The sequence below is a fragment of the Anolis carolinensis genome, chromosome 4 (genome assembly GCF_035594765.1).
Source record: "Anolis carolinensis isolate JA03-04 chromosome 4, rAnoCar3.1.pri, whole genome shotgun sequence".
Classification (NCBI taxonomy): Eukaryota; Metazoa; Chordata; class Lepidosauria; order Squamata; family Dactyloidae; genus Anolis; species Anolis carolinensis.
The window spans coordinates 73,899,376-73,916,275 of NC_085844.1; the positions used below are offsets into that span (position 1 = coordinate 73,899,376).

At 38.5% G+C, this 16,900-nt stretch overlaps 1 protein-coding gene across 1 annotated transcript in view; it reads right to left on the minus strand.

The window, feature by feature from the left end:
* Positions 1-4,532: 4,532 nt before the first annotated feature.
* The window catches only part of pard6g (par-6 family cell polarity regulator gamma), an 84,423-nt gene continuing 72,055 nt past the window's right edge, over positions 4,533-16,900 (minus strand). Inside the window, exon 3 of the mRNA XM_003219770.3 lies at positions 4,533-6,058. Coding sequence (XP_003219818.2) covers positions 5,208-6,058 — 851 coding nt within the window. The 3' untranslated portion in view covers positions 4,533-5,207. The remainder of the gene's footprint in view (positions 6,059-16,900) is intronic.

Consider the following 16,900-nt stretch of genomic DNA (forward strand, 5'->3'; position numbering starts at 1 on the left):
CTACGTAGAAAGCGGCCAGGCTTTTAAGCTGCAAGACTATTCAGTGCAATTAAAGATGGCCAAACAATGATTCCCCTATGAAGTAAGTAGCCAGGCTTGAAAGTGGCTTTGATTGAGGGTGCTACTCCAACTACTCCAGAAAACGGCCAGGCTTTGAGGCTGCAAGGCTATTCACTGCTATTCCACCTGGCCAACAAATGATTCCCATAAGCCACAGCAACACGTGGCCGGGCAAAGCTAGTATGCTATAATCTTGTAGAAAAGCCCAGATATATTGGATTCAAACACATGCAATGCTGGAAAATATTCTTAAGGTTGATTTCATGATGAGACCTTGGGAATTCTGGATGACTATCTGTAAAGAAAATATGGAAGATTGCTAGAATATATAACTGCAGTGATAGGTCATTGGGTTTTGGGGTCACGTGTCACCAGTATGCTTGTGATGTCCAGCTCTATTATCCTTTCCAACCTAAAAACCTGGCTCTTTAACCAAGCTTTTCAATAGGTATAGAGCCCAAAAGGTTTAAATTGTAGACCCAGTGGTTTTTCACTGAAAGCACTTTATATGACTGGTTGGTTGCTATTAATTTTATGTTTATAATTACCATAATGTTTTATTGACATCTATTTTAGGGCTGATTGATTTTACTTTGGTATTGTTTTATGTATTGATGATGTAAATTATGTTTTCCTTTGATGCTGATGTATCTCTATTTGTTGCACCTTATGTATTGTTCCATTACGAGTACTTTGTAAGCTGCCCCGAGTCCTTTTTGGGAGATGGTGGCAGGGTAGAAATAAATTTTTATTTATTATTATTTCCACCTAATTCCAAGGAAGTTGTTCCTTTGCTAAACCAGTGCCTGGCAGCTGTAATGGACTGGATGAGGATAGATAAACTGGTCAACAGTGACCAGGAGTGCTTCGCATAGTTAAAGCTAATGTGCCAACTGTACCTATTCCTGAAGAAGTTACATCTGGCCATAGTGGTACATTCCTTGGATATATTCCTTTTCAATTACTACAATGTGCTGTAGATGGGGCTGCCATTGAAGATTTTTTTGAAAATGCCATCTGGCCCAAAGAGCTGTAGGTAGGTTGTTAATTGGGGCTATTAGCAACATGGAGCACCCAACTTTCTTATTGTAAAAGCTCTTTGTTGTTTATATGTTCAGTGACCTCATGGACCAGCCCTGTCTGCTGCTGTAACGGAAAACCTTATTTTAATGGGGATTTTTGTCTATGTTATTTAATGTTGTTTATATGGCAAAGGTATGCAGGAGTTAGCTACTTCTGATTGGTTATTGTGTCACCATGGTAACATGGCTACTGCTGTATAAATGTAACTACAGTAGAGTCTCACTTATCCAACCTTCACTTATCCAATGTTCTGTATTATCCAATGCAATCTGCCTTTTAGTAGTCAATGTTTTTGTAGTAAATGTTCAATGTTTTGGTGCTAAACTCGTAAATACAGTAATTACTACAAAACATTACTGTGTATTGAACTGCTTTTTCTGTCAGTTTGTTGTAAAACATGATGTTTTGGTGCTTAATTTGTAAAATCATAATGTAATTTTATGTTTAGTAGGCTTTTCCTTAATCCCTTCTTATTATCCAACATTTTCATTTATCCAACATTCTGCTGGCCCGTTTATGTTGGATAAGTGAGACTCTACTGTATTCTGAGAGGCGAGGTGAAAGGGGTGGAGGTAGCTGGAAGAAAAAGCAGGGAATGTTTTAAAAGTTCATCCAGTTTCTAGCCGGTGAGCGAGATGGAAGATGTATGTTATGTGTTCATGTTTGTAGCTTCCAATGTATATTGAGGTAAAAAAAGACTGATTTAAGTCTGGGTCCTCAGTTAGGAAAAAAACTGAGAGGAATAGAGAGTCTTTTGAGACTAGGATTCAGTCGGGTGACGAGAGTGAAGAGTAACTTTGAGATTGAATTCCCAGTCAAAAAGGCTGTGGAGAAATAATATATTTTTGAAAGGAAAAATAGAGCATTAACAAGTTAAATTAAGTTTGAGTGTTCGGAAAGTTATACATATCAACAGCTTTGTGTAACCAAGTGAGTACAAGACAATATCTATTATAACAACCAAGTGGAACTAAAGAAAAGAACCTTTGTAACGAGATACGCTTTATGTACCAAAGAATTCATAAACAAATATGTCTTTGTTTCAATAAAGATAGTGTCTTCAAGTTGTGAACTGCACCTCACAGAGTCTGCCAGGATCCTTCCATCCCTCTCCCCTCAGCACCATATTGCCTCATAGCGCATACGTATATGCTTATTATGTGTATATTATCGGCAGTGGCTGGGATTTTGGAACAGAGATCGCCCACTGCCAAATGGAGAAGTTTCTAATCGCCCTGAAGATCTTTGTTACAGCTGCCAATTTAATTCTATGCCCAGTGGAAATATTTTGGGCCATCAGACTTTTACAAACTGAGTAGGGATGGGTTTTCGATGCAGCATAGTGCTGCTTTTAAGGGTTGTCTCTGGTCTTTTAATAAATGTTAATATTTTCAGTGTTTAATGTTTTAACTTTATATATTTGTTTTTTAAAATCTTATATTTTTATTAATGTTTTTGTATACTTTTAAATTTGTATTTATTGAAATATGCTGTTAGCCACCTGGAGTCCCATGAATAATGAATAAAATAAAGTAAGTAATTGAATTTTTTTTTTTAAAAAAAAGCTTCTGAGTTAAGCAATATAAACATTTCTAGAGTTTTATTTCAAGTACAAGAATAGAAAGCCTTATCAACTCTTCAAGGGTTCAAACCCTGCATAGTACAAAGAAATGGGGTATAAGGGATTGGGACTATAAATTAGAGAAAGCACATTTCTTTAGAAACACTTTAATGCACAGTACTACACAGTAAAAAAACAAAAATGACAGCTAAAAGTAGAAAAATACATTGTAAAACAATAAAAAATTCCTAAACATTTAATGAATATATTCAATTTTTTTTCTATTAAACCATTTTAACAACTTGTGGCATTTTATGGAACAGAAACGCAGAGCTGGGAGTAAACCCCCTCCTTTTGGAATAATTTTACTGGCTAACTTATAGAGAACCTCAATAATGATAATTTAAAACAAATCTTACTCAAAAGTCTAATATATTGCTAAATTGTAGCATCCGGGGCAAAGTTTTAACAAAGGAGATCAAAAAGTCAAAAAATGTATCAGAAAAGAAGGATCAACTTTTGCGATTAAAGATTCCATGGGTTCAATGTAATTTTAAACAGCTAGATAAATTTAGATGGAATTCGTATAGTGTCTTAGAAGAGTCATAACATGTGTCTAAGCAAACTGCTTATTTGCTTACTCTGTACTGTTAGATGAATAGAAATGGAAACCAATGGTAATTAAAGTTTAAATCTTTGTCTAATAAATATTTTAGTAATAAAAAGAAAATGCCCATCACGCATTATGATGATGCATTAACTAAACCACAATGTGCTTGCCTGTTCTTCACAATACATCCATACAGAAAGGTTCATTCAAACAGAACTATCAGTGACCAGCAGATGGTGCTGATCTAGAAAGAAAGTACTGTATGCCAACACTAGCCATCTCTATTCTCACTTTAAAAAATACATATATAAAAAACAAAATAATTTGGTCAAAGATTCACTGTCCCTCCTCAAAAAAGAAAATGGAGCATCTGCACTGTTCAGTTTAGAAAGCTATTCCTTTAGACAACCCTTCCTGAACTGGGAAGGGGGGTAATATAGCCACTTTTCTGTGTAAACAAGTCAGAAGGCAGGATTTAATGGCAGCAAAACAAATCAACTCTCAAAACTTTTTAAAAAATTATGTACAATCCCCACCCTCCATATTAATTTATTAATGCTTATTGCAAATTCTCTGTGTTGAGTTATTTATCACCCAGATATACACCCATTTCCATGTATGGTGGCAGGGCACCTTCATACATGTAGAAGATACGGAATTCAATAGGCAGCATTTTCAGTAACCTATCCAGAGGGATTTCATAGTTGTTTTAAAAAAGATGATAATAAAAGATTGTATCATTAAATGGGCAGAAAATCTGAGAAGAACAATAACTCTCTCAGAATGGGAAACATTTGAAATAAAAAAATTAAAATATAATATGCAATGGATCTGAAGGAGAACTGGCTAAAAGTGTTCCACCGCTGGTACATCACACTGAAGAAATTAAGTTTAATGTATAAAAATACACAAAAAAACTGTTGGAAGTGCAAGGATCAAGAGGGAAGCTTCTTCCATACGTGGTGGACCTGTAAAGAAGCAAAAAGGTTCTGGGAGAAAGTCCATGTAGAATGCCAGCATATTCTTACATTAAAATTCCCCATGAAGCCAGAATACTATTTATTAGGCATTACAGATTCGGATATCCAGTTAAATTTAAAGGATGATATCTTGCTTACATACATGACCACTGCTGCCAGAATCAGTTACGTGAAACATTGGAAGCAGAAAGAAATACCAAACATAGATGAATGGAGACAGAAACTGAGAGAGATTAAAGACATGGACAAATTAACATTTTTATTAAAGAAAAATTTGGGAAATTCGATTAAGCACACAGACTGGTTCAAAATAGAGGACTACGAATAAAAGGGAAAATAAAAGAAACATTAAAGTGGACATGTTTCCTTTCTCGAATTAAGAATTATGAAGAGTTGTTCCATTTCTGTTTTTGGTTTTTAAGAATTTCTTTGTTTACCCTCAAAATGGATTTTATATGTAGAGACAAAAACAAAGCTGCAAAAGTCTAGAAGGAAGTCTTACTAGGACTTTTTTTTCTTTTTTTGTTTTTTATTTTTTACAATTCTTTCATAAATGTCCTACTTTTCTATCACAATATTGTTCTCCCACTTTACTTGTAAAAAAAATACCCCCTTCCCCTTTTTGCCAAACCCCCTTCCCCTTTATCTACCTATATACCCTTAATAAAAATACATTAAAAAATAAATAAAAAAGATGATTCCATCTCTTATTCTGGGTCCAAAAATCATATTTACATTTTCTGTTGGGTTGCAGTAGTTGACCCTTCGATGTCTAACTGTGAACACCATCCTTCCTTGACAGTTCAGCACATTTCAAATAGCAATAGGTCCGTGAGAATAAAGGTCCTCTCTTTCTTCAGTGTGTTTCAATTGGCACTTCAGACTAGAAACACACACACACTTGGGAAAACCATTAAAGTGTGATCACAGTTCCATCCTCTTCAATGCCTCCTTTGGGAAGAACCAAGCTATGGCGAGGATCAGATTTTAAGGAACTTAAAATTTTGTGAATATTTCCATTACTTTCCCGTCCCAAACTGCTGCTGATTACCAGGTCCCTCTGTATTTTGGGGCAAAGACTATTGCCATTAAGTGGAGAAAGGCTACCGGAAGGAAGGCTATGTGATTTTGGAGTGGGCTGAGGCTCCAGACAGCCCTCAATGACAATGTCAGCATCCTCATCACTCTCCATTTCATCCGGGTGGAAGTTTTGCAAGACATGAGTAGAAGGCAAACTGTGGTGACTTGTGGCACTATCCGTCGACTGGCCAGAGCTCCCAGACATCCGGCTGCTTCTGATGATATTGTTCCTTTGATTTGCTGGCTTGACAGTGATGATAAGATTATGGCTGTTGGCAATCATCATGTCTGTTACTTGGTCTAGAGTTTTTCCTGCGACTTCTATGCCATTGACTTCCAGGACCTCGTCATTGACAGCAAGTAAACCTGTACTCTCAGCTAAACCGCCGGGAACCATCCGCGAGATAAAAATGCCAGGTACCTTTTCCAACCCATGAGGAGTTACTCTTACACTTGTCCCATCACGAATGTAAAATCCTAATGGTTTCTCACAGCTGTGTCGATACAGTCTTACTCTCCTGTGCGTTTCTGGCAGAATGTCCACATCGATGATAGAGGAAACTGGTCTAAAGTCTTGAGGCATGCTAATGTTAACATGGGGACGCCTGTCATTCCGGAGGGTTACCAGTGCCTTCTTTTTTCTGGTTAAGGTGTTTGAACCATAGTTACCATAATCGTCTTCATCTGGAAAGAAAAGAACAAAATTTCAGTTGCACAAATCAAACTATGGGCTTTTCCCAACAAGAATAAGAGAATTAGCTCCAGCTAGTATAAATGGCTAATATATGTATGCTGAAATCTGTGCTTTAAAAAATCCAGATAGTGAATGGACCTGTCAATCAATGAGTGCTGCTGCTGCTGCTGAAAAACTATATCAGTGAGTCTCTCTTCAAGAATGTCTAGACTGATTCGCAGACCAGGCCAGGGGCAAATGTGAGGCAAGTGGCCCAACCTATGCCTTAATCATTACATACTTACATGAAACCTATAAACTGTTATTGAGATGAGAAGTACAGGACAAGGAATGTTTGAAGGTATAAGCAGATATACTTTTGGTTGTTGACTATACCTTCAAAAACCAGGTAAGAAACAATTTTAGAGCCCAAAATCTCCCATCTCAGCCATGAGCAAAGTGTGGTCAATTGTTTTTAAAGTTAGCAATCCCCTTGTACCCTTTTACAGGTAATGGCACACACATTTTTGCAAATTCAATTCCATTTCTGTGTATAAAAGATATGTTTCCTAGGTCTCAAAGAGTCAAGAGACACCAAAGAGTTGTAAAATCATTTTCCATGGCTCAAATGACTTTAAAAGGCAACTACGGTTTTTTTTTTTTGGGGGGGGGGGGGGAGGGATGTCACCAGGGCATGTGGTGCATGTGTATCCTTGCAATGTCCAAGTGACAGGATATAGATCTTTAGAAGATATCCACTCCTGCATTTTTTGTAAAAAAAAAAAAGAAAAAAAGAAAAAAAAGAAGAAGACATTGATGGCTATCTGAGCCAACGTAGAAAGGCTGGGGTGTTTAACCCACTATCTGCAAGTTGCTTTCAACTGGTAGATAAGACATGGCTTTGCAGATTGTATCAGACTACTTGATGGGTGAACTTAGTATTCTACCCATCATTACCACATTTAAAATAAGTAAACAGCTCTCAAATTGAACTGAGAGATCTGCATCTTTACACCTTATTTATCTTTTAAGTATAATCTTCTATCATTTAATGTAATTCCTTATGGTGTGTTGTGATCCTAATGATAAAATTATTGTACAACTTAAAATATATGAACTATAGTCTTTATAAAGTCATTATTAGAAACAAATGAATTTCCTGCATTAGTATATTTATTCTGTGTACTAAGGCATATATTTGAAAGTTGATAGAAATAATAATAATAATAATAACAACAACAACAACAACAACAACAATAATAATAATAATTATTATTATTATTATTTTATTCTTATATCCCGCCCCATCTCCCTGGAGGGACTCGGGGCGGCTTACATGGGGCCATGCCCAGACACGACAGCACAAATCAGATAAAACATCAAACCGAGCAGTAAAACTTCAACATGATTAAAAACAGTCATAAAAGTCAATATACACAATAATATTAAAATCCCGCTTTGGGTCAAAAGATCCAGGCCAAGGTGCAAAGCAATATCAAGTTATCAGGGAGGGATAATTATACAGCAGGTGTAATACTTAAAGTGCTGAATGAATCCTAAAAACAATCCAGAGGGTCTACTGCTTAATAGGTAAATAACATGATCCCACAAGGATCAGTCAACGAAGGCCTTCTGGAATAGCCAAGTTTTCAGGCTCTTCCTGAAAGAAAGTAGGGTATGATGATGTGATGGTAGAAATGCTAAGTTGTACATCTGAAAGTATGATGCACGTGCAGAACTATCATCATCAACCTGCCACCTTTTTTAAAAGGCGAAAAGAGCTAGAAACAAGTATCTGATAACTGACAGCTATGATGTGTGTTTCTTACACACTCATATACTTTGCCCCCGATGGCACAATGGGTTACATCCTTGTGCCAGAAGGACTGCTGACTTGAAGGTTGGGGGGTTGACATGAAAGTTGCCGGTTTGAATCCAATGGGTTAAACCCTTGTGATGGTAGGACTGCTGAACAAATCCGGGGAGCAAGGTGAGCTCCCTCTGTCAACTCCAGCTCCATGTGAGGACATGAGAGTAGCCTCCCATAAGGATGGTAAAACATCAAACATCCGGGCATCCCCTGGGCAATGTTCTTGCAGACGGCCAATTCTCTCACACTAGAAGCGACTTGCAGTTTCCTCCTGACGCAAATACTTAATTGTTTAAGTGTGGCTGTGAACGCATTAAGAAATTAGCACAAGTCATTTGTATATTAAATTTTAAGGCACAGTATGTTGGTTATACACATGTGTGAAAAAACCCAGAATGGCAGCAGTGAAGAGAAATGCTCTCTCCCTCTTCAGGAGTCTGAAACCAGCAAATATGTTGAGCAAAAGAGTACAGGGCAAGCGTTTCCTGTTGCTGTTCACTAGTTCCCCTTCTGCCAAAGACAAAATGAAGCCACAAGTGCCTTGACAAGTCACAGCACCTGGCTGTGTGGGTGGGGTTGATGAATGGATAAGTATTTTCAAAGCTGCTTTGATTTATGGCTCTGGTGAAGCAACTGAGGTTAGGACACATCTACTGTATGCTTCCCTCCTGCGTGTGGTCAAAACATCCGCTGAAAGGTATTATTTAAATTCCACACCGTTTAGAAAAGGAATGCAACTCGTTCTGCTCTCTTGACCTCCTCTCCGTTTTGCCCATCTTTGAGACATTCCTCTTACAGACAGAACAGAAGATTAAACTTTTCAGCAAAAACATCACAACAGTATTTGGAGGAAGAAAAAGACATGGGTCCCACTGATGATAAATGTATCAAGATTTTCAGGAGACAAGCATCTCTATTGGCTTGAACACGGCAGAATTCAAAGTACAGTAGAGTCTCACTTATTCAACATAAACGGGCCGGCAGAATGTTGGATAAGCGAATATGTTGGATAATAAGGAGAGATTAAGTAGAAGCCTATTAAACATTAAATTAGGTTATGATTTTACAAATTAAGCATCAAAGCATCATGTTATACAACAAATTTGACAGAAAAAGTAGTTCAATATGCAGTAATGCTATGTAGTAATTACTGTATTTACGAATTTAGCACCAAAATATCACGATGTATTGAAAACATTGACTACAAAACTGTGCTGGATAATCCAGAATGTTGGATAAGTGAGACTCTACTGTATGTGCAAGAGAACTCTGTGGTTTTAAGTGGCAATACAAGTACAAATATTCAGTTGTATGGCCTGATAAGACTGGGTTCCTAATTTGACAGATACTTCCAGGTGCCTTTACTCCCAATACTGCATTATGTTCTTTGCACTACATGCAAGATGAGCAGGAGTATAACAGACAGGAATGCCCAAAGTGAGTCCAAAATGTACACCTCTGCAGCTCATCACTCCTCCTAACCTCACATGTTCAGGCAAAAATGCTACAACTTCTGACAATTTCCCTTGGTTTCTGTTTTTTAAAAGTTTTTAATATTCTGGTTCATGACACAAGAAACTGTTTTTAATTGTAAAAAGCTCTTTCTGGAACAAAAGAATCTAGTACATTTATAGAAGTGCTTTAACTATAAATCTCAGCAGACGTCCCTGGATACTACTGTAATTATATCATCTTTAACTTAAAAAAAAGGGAAATAAGAGCCACACTGGACTCCTGCAGATCCATAGAAATATTAAGCTGGCATTAGGAAGAAACAGTGTTTTGAGCAAGAGGTTACTGACTTCAAAACCAACACATACACATACCAGAAGCGATGCTCCCACTGCTTGGACAGCTGCCTTTCATAGGGATTGCCAGCCAGATGAAATACCAAAGCTTAGCCAGATAACGTTATGTAAACAAGCAAGATTCCACAGAGAACCAGACTGTCAGGCTCCTATAGGAAGAATTCATTTTGGGCTTTGCATTTTCAGCCTGCTCATGCTCTTAGTGCATTTTTTCCTCTGGGAACTGGGCGACATTGGTTAACAGCTCTGGAAACTACATCAAAGACAGAATTACTTCCACTAAGGAGAGCAGAAGCACTTCAGGCAGCTTTAGGAATGAAGCCAACGACTCATTAAGAGCAATGGGCTGCTCCCCAAACCCATAGATCTCTATTACTAAAGGCAAACGTAAACACACATAACTTAACACCGGGATGTGGTTCAAGCCTTGTACATATTGCACAATGCTTTCCAGACAATTTACAGAATAATAACATTTTTATTTTTTTAAAAGCCCTGTTGTCACACACGCCTCCTCCATAGAGATCAAAACAAGCTTTTCTGCAATGTGGTAAGCTTGGCAGGGGAACAATCCCATCATTTGTTTTAAAAGTGATGGAACAAGCAGAGATACAGAAAGTTTTAAAGGAAACAGATATATAGTGAACTTTGACTCAGGCTGCTTCCTTTATACAGCAGCGATAAGCAAGAAAGAACAACAAGACAGGTATTCTAACCAGGCTGGTTTACACTAATGCCAAAACTTAGGAGCTAAACAATAAACTCTAAATAAACAAGACTAGTTTTTTAAAAAGCAAATCTCCTAAAATAAACGCCAACATCTTTATTAGGACAGTATATTTGTAAGACCAACCAAAAGGCCATATGTGTGCATCCATTTGTGTGCTAGACTTTGAGCTTTCCAGAAATCTTAATACAGCTAGATGGTAGCCAAAGCAGAGAAAGAGAAGAAGCAAAGTCTGGCTGATGCTGAAGCTACAATGTCTGCATTCACTTAGTCTCAAGAAAGAATGCAGGAGGAGGCTACAAAATGTTCAAACCAAGCTTTTCTAAGTGCTATGAAGATTTCAGGTTACACGTAGCATTTCTAGAATGAAGAAACATATACATAGTTGCACTTCTTTAATGTGTTTATGGGAGAATCATCTCTTTTGATCACTCCTTATAACGGATTCTGTAGTTTCTACCCTGAACTCACCTCTGTGCTCATTTCCTGAAGCATTTACGTCACTCTCCCAACAAAGTAGTCCTAAAATGTACTTGCATCCTGCTTTATGCACCACTAGAAGGATTAAAGCTAGAAAGCTTGCCCAAGGTGACCCAGTGGGTTTCCATGACCAAGCAGGGATACAAGCTTTAGTCTGCACTATACCATTGGGGTTTTTACGAAAAGATAATTAGTACACAAAAGTAAACAAAAGTAGCATTTAATACAAACCCAAGCCCCTGATGGAACAGTGGATTAAACATATATTTTTCTTTGCTGAACGTGCTGACCTAAAGGTTGGCGGTTCGAATTTGGGGAGCAGGGTGAGCTCCCACTGTTAGCCCCAGCTTCTGCCAACCTAGCAGTTTGAAAACATGCAAATGTGAGTAGATCAATAGGTACTACTCCGGCAGGAAAGTAACGGCGCTCCATGAAGTCATGCTGACCACATGACCTTGGAGGTGTTTACGGACAATGCCAGCTCTTCGGCTTAGAAATTGAGATGACCACCAACTCCCAGAGTCAGACATTACTAGACTTAATGTCAGGGGGGAAAGGGCGGGGGGAAGCTGTACGCTGTCCATCCTGATGTAGACCATATGAAGCCACTTCTTAAACTCTCCCACTGACTCCTGGTTTCCATCCAGATTCCGTATCTTTTTCTTTGAAGCCATCTGCAGTCTTGCCCTCCTGCATAAATAAATTCCCTATTTGAGGGGTTGGGGTGGTGGGGTGGTAATCATGCAACTTTATAGCTGATGTTGGTCTGCAATTCCCTTTGTAACCCAAGATGAAGAATGCTGGAAGTTCCAGTCCAAAAACACCTGTAAAGTTACATGAATTTAACCCTCTATGGCAGGAAATGGTCCTCATATTAAAAGCCTCTTCCAGTAAGATTCTGCAGCTGGAAGGAAATGGAAAAATATATGGAGGAAATGGAGAAAATAACTGAACCATTTATAGCAGTGGTTCACAACCTTTGGTTCTCCAGGTGTTTTGAACTTCAGATCCCACAATGCTGAACAGCTAGTAAGCCAGCTGGGATTTATGGGAGATGAAGTCCAAAACAAAGGGAGGGCCAACATTTGGGAATCACTGATCTATAGCCTTCTTTTCTCTTTGTTCATCCCGTCTTTTTTTAAAGGGAATGATTTTACATTAAACTAATTCAACAGGAGCCCCTGACGACACAGTGGGTTAAACCACTGAGCTGCTCAGCTTGCTGACCAGAAGATTGGTGGTTTGAATCCGAGGAGCAGAGTGAGCTCCTGCTGTTTGCCCCACCTTCTGCCAACCTAGCAGTTCAAAAACACGCAAATGTGAGTAGATCAATAGGTACTGCTCCAGGGTGAAGGCAATGGCGCTCCATGATGTCATGTTGGCCACATGACCTTGGAGGTGTCTACGGACAATGCTGGCTCTTCGGCTTAGAAATGGAGATGAGCACCAACCCCTAGAATTGGACACGACTAGACTTAATGTTAGGGGAAAACCTTTACCTTTAATTCAACTATATTTAAACTATATTTGCACTTTGTCCTAAAATAAATTCCTCACCTTGAATATTAAACATTTGGGGAACCCTCAAGAGATGCTATGGACTATAATCCCAGCAATCCTTCATTATTAGTCATGCTGGCTAAGGTTTCTGAGGGTCAAAATAGAAAATACCTAGAGGCCAAAGGTTTCCCACCCAGGCTTATCAAGAAGAGAGGTGGGTAAACGTTTGGCTGGCTGGATCTATTTGTTTTCATTGGACAACTGAAGCTCGCCAGCTGGATTCAGAGGCAAAATGGTGGCATAATTGCTTAACAAAGTACATGTATATACACTTTTAGAACCAAAACAGGGGTTTGCCATGCCTGCAGATCCTTTCCAATGCTAATTTCTTTCCTGCTCCCTCATATGCTATTTTGAGTTTAATAACCTGATTTAGCAGGAAACACATGCTTCTTGTTTTTGCTGCTGCTTAACAGATTAGTTAGTGTTTACTAAATAATCTACTACAAACCACCTAGACATCAACCTTCTCCGTGGTCTTTTATTAGAACCAGCTGTTTTATTTTTAGACGTCTGGAAGAGCTCTGTTTCTACACAACAGCTAGCACTGTTAACTTAATTGCACAAGGAGACATTTTCTTTAATAACATTGAGACTTGGCTTTGGAAGGTTAAACTGAGAGAATTTTTGGATGAAATATCTCAAGAACCACACAAAGTTTGGGAATTAGGAAGACCTCTGGTTCAGTTTAAATTTTTGAGAGTTAATCTTTCTCGCTATAAGGCTTATTATGAGCTAACCATGGCATTTCTGATTTCAAGCGCTTCATGATCAGGATTAGCAATTAGAGAAGATTTATCTAAGTTCTGCTTTCAGCAATTTGAGTCAATGACCACTGGAGGCCACTGCTCAGCTTCCAGATGTTTTCTACTTAGGCATCAAAAAGCAAGAATGGCATTCTGCACACACATACCTATGTGGGCACACACTCACATCCATGCACTTACACAATGTAGAATGAGTCACATAACTGAAACATTTACCTGTATATGTTTCAAATAAAAAAAGCAACTCTCTGATGTGGAAAATAGGTTACCCTGCATATCCCATGGCATCACTTTCTCTAACCTATGGCATGGAAAGGAAAATTGGAACAGAAACATTCCTTTCGACTTTCACAGACCTCATACTATCTACCACTTTCATTGCTTTCCATCCTACCTAGTTTTTATCACCAATTATGCCAGTGGTTCTCAACCTGGGGTCCCCAGATGTTTTTGGCTTACAACTCTCAAAAATTCCAACCAGTTTACCAGCTGTCAGGATTTCTGGGAATTGAAGGCCAAAAACATCTGGGACTCCCAGGTTGAGAACCACTGAATTATGCAATTATGCAGAGTGATATCTGTGGTGTAGAAAAATCAATTCATGTTGGGGTTTTCCTCTGGGTACAGGGGTAGAAATTTGATATTAGTTAATGAAAGGAAAAATCTTCTATACCACATCCCACTTTGCACAGAGCATGAACAAGCATGGAAAAAGCACTGAGAAGAATATCCTTTGGTTTCAATCAGGGACAGTTTGTGATATTCCTATCTCGATATTTCACTCAGCTATTGAGGACCCCCACAGGGCTTTAGAGGTTCAAGAAAATTTGCTAGTTTGTTGGTCAAAGTTTCATGAACTTCATAAATCCACTTCTTTAGAGCAGTGGTTCCCAACCCTTTTTGACTAGGGACCCTTTGACCAGGGATGACTCTGATCAGGGACCACTCTTCAAAAATTAGTATCAAAAGGGCTACAAATCACTTTTTGGTCAACTTTAGATTTGGTTTGGTTATTTGAGGTGCTGATTCAGAAAATTGCATTAGATAGACCACATCAGCTCTAGTTTCTGATACAGAATATATGCCATCCAATAGTCGCCATCTGCTCACCCACAGAAAATCATATTTAATAAGGCTTGGCACTATAAGAGGGTTTGGCTTGGCACTATAAGGCTTGGCACTATAAGAGACCAGTCACTCTCGTTGCAACTGTGTAGTAGCAATGAACTGTGGACCATATTGTTGTTCTTGTGGACCACAGGTTGGGAACCACTAATTTAGAAGCTTTCTGGTATCAAATTAATGTAGTAAAATTGGGTTGTTGTTTTTTAACAGAACTATGGAACAAAACTATGGGATTCTTTCCCAGGAGTATATTTGGCTGGTCTTTCAACTATGAAGATAGTCCTAGCTAGAGCTGCTGCCAAAGGTGGGAAGAATGATGACATTCTCAATCTTTTGTTTAACTGATGGGAAAGGAAATAATAATAACTCCATCCTCACCCTCTCCATGGAACTGACTATTGTAGCCTGCAAAGTAACCTTATATGCCCTTGAAGCAATGCTTATTCTTTTCTTATATTCAAGAATTCGTACTGCAGAAAGAAAATAATGCCTTGCCAAAGGAAGCCCTGTTCAACTCAATGATTTCCACCAACATGGCCTCCTGGATTTTCTCCCTTTGGTAGCCTTGATACAGAAAATCTCCTCCAGCTTCTGATCTGTACAACTAGATATTCACACAAGCAGTTTTCTTAGGATCCATCTACACTGTCATATAAAATCAAGATTATCTGCTTTGAACCAGATTATATGGCAGCATAGACTCATATAATCCAGTTCAAAGCAGATAATCCAGATTATATGGCAGTGTAGATCTAGTCTTAGTCATACAGGAATATTCATTCACAGTAAATGAGATAATGGGAAGAAAACTGTCACCCTGCACTGACTGGGAGCTCCCTTGAGTAAAATGAGTGGTATATGTTTTGCCTGTTTATGAATAAAAATTGAGATATTGATGTGGAGAATGAAAACAACTGGGCCATAGAGATTAGGAAACTGTAACAAATAAGTGCATGTGAAATCAATTACAGTGAGTGGCAAAGTGAATCTGGGTAGACGGTTGATTCCCAGCAGGTGAACCTTGGTTTCTTTCAGTAGCCTAATTTAATTTAGAAGGCTTTGTCTAGATACGATTAAAGTGGGAGAGACTTTTATGAACCTCAAGCAATTTGTACAGTGACTTTGATTCAGCACAAACAAAGATGAAATCCAGCCTCAATACAATTCTGTATAATTTCAAGATCCCAACCTATTATATCTTCACTAGCTCTGTTATTTCAAGGGAACTGCCCCCCCTGTCTATTTGGCAATTAAATTTAGCTGGTGAATTCATGCATGAATTTATAAAAGAAACAATTCTTTGAAGACAAAATACTTCACTCAAGCTATTATCTTGTGGGCACTTTCCTGGGAATGATATTGAGAGAACAGAGTGGAGCTTGCTTCTTCAGCAAGATAAATAGTACAGCAAATGTAAAAACAGTTTAAAGCTCCTCAGGAACCAACTTTATAGACTTCATTTCACTGGAATGTGCCTATGGGAAAATGTAATCTTTTCAATGTACTGGAATGTGTACTTTTTACATCAGTGATGAGCAACAACGAAACTCCTACCAGTCCTATCTAACCAAGTCAAAGTGAAGGACGATGGGGGTTGCAATCCAACAACAACCAGAAGGCTGTAAATTCACCACATTATTCACAGAATGGGAATAGTAAAGATTTGGGGTTTAGTGTTGAATACTATGCTGTAGTTGTTCGAGATCAAGAATGAGGAAAGTTCCCAAATTCCTGGGAATTTTCTGGCACCATAAACTAAAAACATAATCGAGAGGTCAAGTACTATTCCTGAGTGTCTCCAGGAATGGCAGATTAACAAAAAGTCCCACAATTTACTTTAAAAAAATAGAAAGAGAAATGACTCCTAGTAATAATTTTAGCTGAAAATTTAGTGCTGCCACCTACAACAAGAGTGAAACTTTGCCTCTGCTCATGCCACACTTCCCAACTCCTGTTGCAAAGGACAAAATATTCGGCTATTAATTCAGTTGGCTTTGCCTAAGAGTAAACTATTAAATATTGCCCCTGCTCAATATGAAGGCAATCTAAAAGAAAGTATATAGAAATAACTGGCATCATATTAAGGGGATGATACAAGAAACGCAACACCCTTTCGATTCCTAAACGTTGGAAGGCTCCCAAGCATTGCTCGGAGAAGCTTAGTCAATCTCTAGATAAACACACATCAGGACACAGCTGGATCGTCTTCTTTAATCAGCTCTACACAGTTGCTATCCAGGATACAAGATCTTTTCCGAACTGGCAGCCCCACCTGTCACCTGCACAGCAGAAGGAAAACAACTGTTGGCTCTACTGACTGAAAGGCTGGCTCCCTTGTTTCTTATCTATGTCATCATGGGGGAAGAGGAATTCAATCCTCCAACTTCCGGACATGAGATCCAGTTCCCAGTCACTCATTTCAAAGGCTGCTGGGCGTGCCATGCATTACTCCAGAGCAGCTCCGCAGGGCACAACAAGGAGTGGCTCTCAGGAGCTCCAACGGAGAGTCAGTCAGT